This window comes from Frankliniella occidentalis, unplaced genomic scaffold, assembly GCF_000697945.3.
Source record: "Frankliniella occidentalis isolate FOCC.00 unplaced genomic scaffold, Focc_3.1 Scaffold40, whole genome shotgun sequence".
In the NCBI taxonomy this organism is placed as follows: Eukaryota; Metazoa; Arthropoda; class Insecta; order Thysanoptera; family Thripidae; genus Frankliniella; species Frankliniella occidentalis.
The window spans coordinates 1411096-1414878 of record NW_026267170.1 but is presented as its reverse complement, the minus strand read 5'-3'; the positions used below and the strand labels follow the sequence as shown (position 1 = coordinate 1414878).

The 3783-nt window shown below is 37.6% G+C and overlaps 1 protein-coding gene across 1 annotated transcript; it reads left to right on the top strand.

Moving 5' to 3' along the window:
* The first annotated feature begins 51 nt into the window (after window positions 1-51).
* Window positions 52-3099, top strand: LOC113215127 (NCK-interacting protein with SH3 domain). The gene is made up of 9 exons (XM_052266556.1): window positions 52-233; window positions 324-653; window positions 745-966; window positions 1121-1423; window positions 1525-1727; window positions 1839-1942; window positions 2042-2338; window positions 2468-2640; window positions 2729-3099. The coding sequence occupies exons 1-9, from the start codon at window positions 60-62 to the stop codon at window positions 2918-2920; spliced, it is 1998 nt and encodes a 665-aa protein (XP_052122516.1). The 5' UTR covers window positions 52-59; the 3' UTR covers window positions 2921-3099.
* Window positions 3100-3783: the final 684 nt, after the last annotated feature.

Sequence of the window (3783 nt, the reverse complement as noted above, 5' to 3'; positions counted from 1 at the left end):
CTTTTAAAACTTATTAATGCTAGACAATTGCCTTTGCTCCCTTTCCGACAGGTTGCCAAATGTTGCAGGCTTTGTATGACTTCAAAGCAACTTTGGCAAAAACTCTGAGTTTTCATGAGAAGGAATTATTTATTCTGTATCCTACAAATAAGAAGCAAAGACAGTGGTGGCAAGTTGTCAATAGAAAGGGGCAAGTGGGCTTCATACCATCCAATTACATCAGTAAAATTCAGGTATCTTCTATCTTCCAATTTACCTATCTTCCAATTCTTTGTAGACCAGTTTTTAGGTATTAAATTTTTTAACTTGTATTATGAATTTAGGTTCCTCCTTCGCAAATTCTGGAATTTGTGTCTGCCTGTGAGAAAATTCTAGCCGAGGAACGAAAATCATCAGGTGACAGTGCCTCACATGACCGAATAGAACTTGCTAAACATTTGTCAAGCATAAAGAAGCAGGCTGAGGAAACACAACAAACTTCAACTTCCTATAAACATGGACCTCCTCCGCCAGCTGACTTCTCTCCTGACAGAGGAAACTCTCCAGCAACAACCCCACATTCTGTTCCTTGTGGTGCTGTTCCAGCAATTGGAGGACCTGCAGCAATGCTAAAATTTGGCCAGAGCAAATATTCAGTCAGTGCAGGGAATAAAGTAAGTAGTAATATAATCTTCACAGTTTTATTAAATACACTTATACTGGTAATAGTAACATAAAGTGCCTAATTTTTGTATTTTACTGTAGCAGACAAAAGTACCTAGTCCTGTTGTCCCCAGAAGGCACTCATCATTGGATGAATGCGGAAGACGCAGCCAACAATCAAACAATGCCTTTCATGAAAATGCAGCCAATGGGGTTGCCAGCAGTGCTGACAGCCTTTCCACAAGTGTTTCTCAATCTGACAGCATTCTGGAAACTTGCTGGCCATCAGTAGATGGTGTTCAGGCCTACCAAATTTTACAGGAGGTATAATTTACTAATTAATTATTTACTTTAGCCAAAACTTTAAGTTTTGATTTTTACAGAAAAGCTACTTTAGTTTTTAAAATTGTTTCAACTTTGTTCGGTAGTAGAGTGTTAGCCTCAGTTACTATTGTTTATACTCATAAATATTTTTCAGGTTCGGAAACATACTTCTCTGAGCCATGATCACAGCCGCATTGCAGTGAGCGTAGTTCTATCAGAACTTCAAAGAATTCTTGGCTCTGCCACTTGTCCTCCAGTTGATAACCTTCTTAACTTGGTCTCACGAACTGTGCCAACTCCACATGCAGTTCTTGAGTCTAGTCTTGATTCACGCAGACTGCATCTAGCATTGTCTGAGCTAACTAAATGCAAAGATGACCAGCAGCAAAGGAGTTGGGCATTATACGAAGATCAGTCCATCATCAGTGAATATCTGGAGGAAATAGCTTCCATTTTGGTATGGTACATTTTCCTAACAGCTCTCCATCATTATTTGTTTTACTCTAATTTTGGGGATTTTTCTTAATTCTGTTACTCTTTTGTTTTGAAAACTGACAGACCAATGCTGATCCAAACATTTGCCGCCATGTTTTGTCCATTGATCAATATCAATATGTGGTAAACATTGCTCTGTATTATCAAATGGAAACCAGGTGGGAGCTAAGATCACGAGTTCTGAAGGTGCTGCAAGTTATGTGTGTGCTTGATGGTCATATTGTATCAATTTTGTTGGCTTCTGTTCTTCCAATGGAGCTAGCGAGGTAAATTGTGATCCATACTGTGTTCTTAAATTTAAAACTCTTAATTCATAGTTCTTTTATGTTAAACAAAATTTAGAAATCAAATCTAATCTGATCTCATATTTTTTGCAGAGATATGCGCAGCAGTGCTTGTAATAATGCACGTCTTGTTCAATCTGCTTCTTTATTGACGACAATCTATAGCATGGGTGAGGCAATGCCTGTTCCCCATCTTGGTATGTATTGTCCCTTCTTTTGTTAATCATTAAATGCAACTTTAAAATAAATCACAATTTATAATGAGGGCGTGCCTTCACACTTTGTTCTCTTTCCAGAACATGTTGGACGTGACTTCCTATCATTTTTATTTGCTATTCTGGAGGGTGAAAATGTCAAAGAAATGGAACAAAGTATACGTGGGGAGTCAGCAGCAGACTTGCTTTTGGCCAATCGGAGATACAGTATGGAGCAAGTTAGTGAGGCATTCTTCAAGCTTATTCTTGCATACAACCTACAGTGGCGCCCTGGCACAAATCATGAAAATCTTCCAAATGAGACTATAGAGGCTTTATCTCAAAGGTCAACTGCAAAACTGTTCTTGGAAAAGCTACTGTTACTTGTAAACCGTGAAGGTAATAAAACCTTAATTTGCTTGCAGGTGCAATATATTTGATCTTTGTTCAATTCTAAACAACAAGAGGGAACTGAAACCACCTTATTTTGCAACTATTTCACATTTAATTATTTATTTTTTGTTACAGATGATCCTGTGCGTACACTTGACCACTTACCAGTTCCTCCCCATGCTGTTTTGAAGATGATTATTGATGTCTTACTTAAGCCTGAAACTGCAGCACTTCTTTATACCAATGATACTCGCGTACTTCTTGATATTTCTCTCAGGCGACTTGCTGATCTTCCACCTGGTGACCAGGTATGTTCTATTTCCTTTTTCTAAATATTTTCTTAATTTTGCTTTTTAATTCATATTGTTTATCTCATTTACCTCCCTTTTCTTGAAGAGACGACGAGTTTATCTTGAGATGTGTCGCTTAGTTCTCCGTAATACACCATATTCTGAACATGAGCACCGCCGAGAAGATTTGCTAAAGTGCTTCACGCGTATCTTTTGCGAAGAAACTGAAGCTAGCCACCCAGATCAGATGTTGGTAAGAGAAATTTCAAATGAGTTTCCTAACTACTTTAAACGCTGAACTACATTTCCAAACGAGAAATGGCACAAGTCTAATAATGGAGTGGAATTCTTTAATCCTTCAATCAAATTATACTCATGTTCTTTCATGAACTGTGTTTTCCTAGTCAGTGTTGTTTGAGGAATTATTTATCTGCCACCCATTAAATTTTATCAAAATTCATAGTGGCTCGTAACACAGTGCAATTTGACATGGATTGGAGATCTATGACTGAGCTACTGCCATGTGCAAGACCACGAATATTGATTGGAATTGTTCGGTATTGTTTATAACTCTGTTCTACTAACCTTTTGCTAGTGTGTGATTTCTCAGAGTGCGCAAAAATTGAATTTGTGAATTATTTGGAATCATCTTGTTTTGAGAGGATTGTCCATCAAAAGGTAGTACATACCGTGCAATAATGTTGCTATGCTGTTGATAATTTGAAAGGTATGCAGTGTTGTAGACATAGTTAGTTGACGTGCTTTGGCTAACCACTTTAGTCCTCTGTGGTTTAGGAAACTATAGAAACATATGTCAGATCTCAAATTGATAAGATGTATAAGAGCATTTACTCATATAGTAATAATGATTGGGAACAACATTCCTGTCAAATCACTTTGCTGATTTAGAGTACCTTTGTGCCAATGAATCTTATTTATTAGTAATGCAATTTTAGCCGGTTAGAAAGTTAAAGAAGAATCCTTGCAAGGAGGGTTCAGGTGTGAGACTGGGGCCCCTAGCAGAGAGACTGTGTCTCAAACAGTTTAGTCAGCTATTTGATTTTACCTACCAACTTCACCTGAATTGATATGTAGGTAAATGCCCTGTTCTACATTTTCAGTTTAGGTTTCAAGTATACATAAGTACACTTGTTCTCCACA

Coding starts and splice junctions, on each gene's coding strand:
- LOC113215127 (XM_052266556.1), top strand. CDS start 60: ATGTTGCAGGCTTTGTATGACTTCAAAGCAACTTTGGCAAAAACTCTG. Junction 234..323: donor ATTACATCAGTAAAATTCAG/GTATCTTCTATC, acceptor TTATGAATTTAG/GTTCCTCCTTCGCAAATTCT. Junction 1,728..1,838: donor CTTCCAATGGAGCTAGCGAG/GTAAATTGTGAT, acceptor TATTTTTTGCAG/AGATATGCGCAGCAGTGCTT.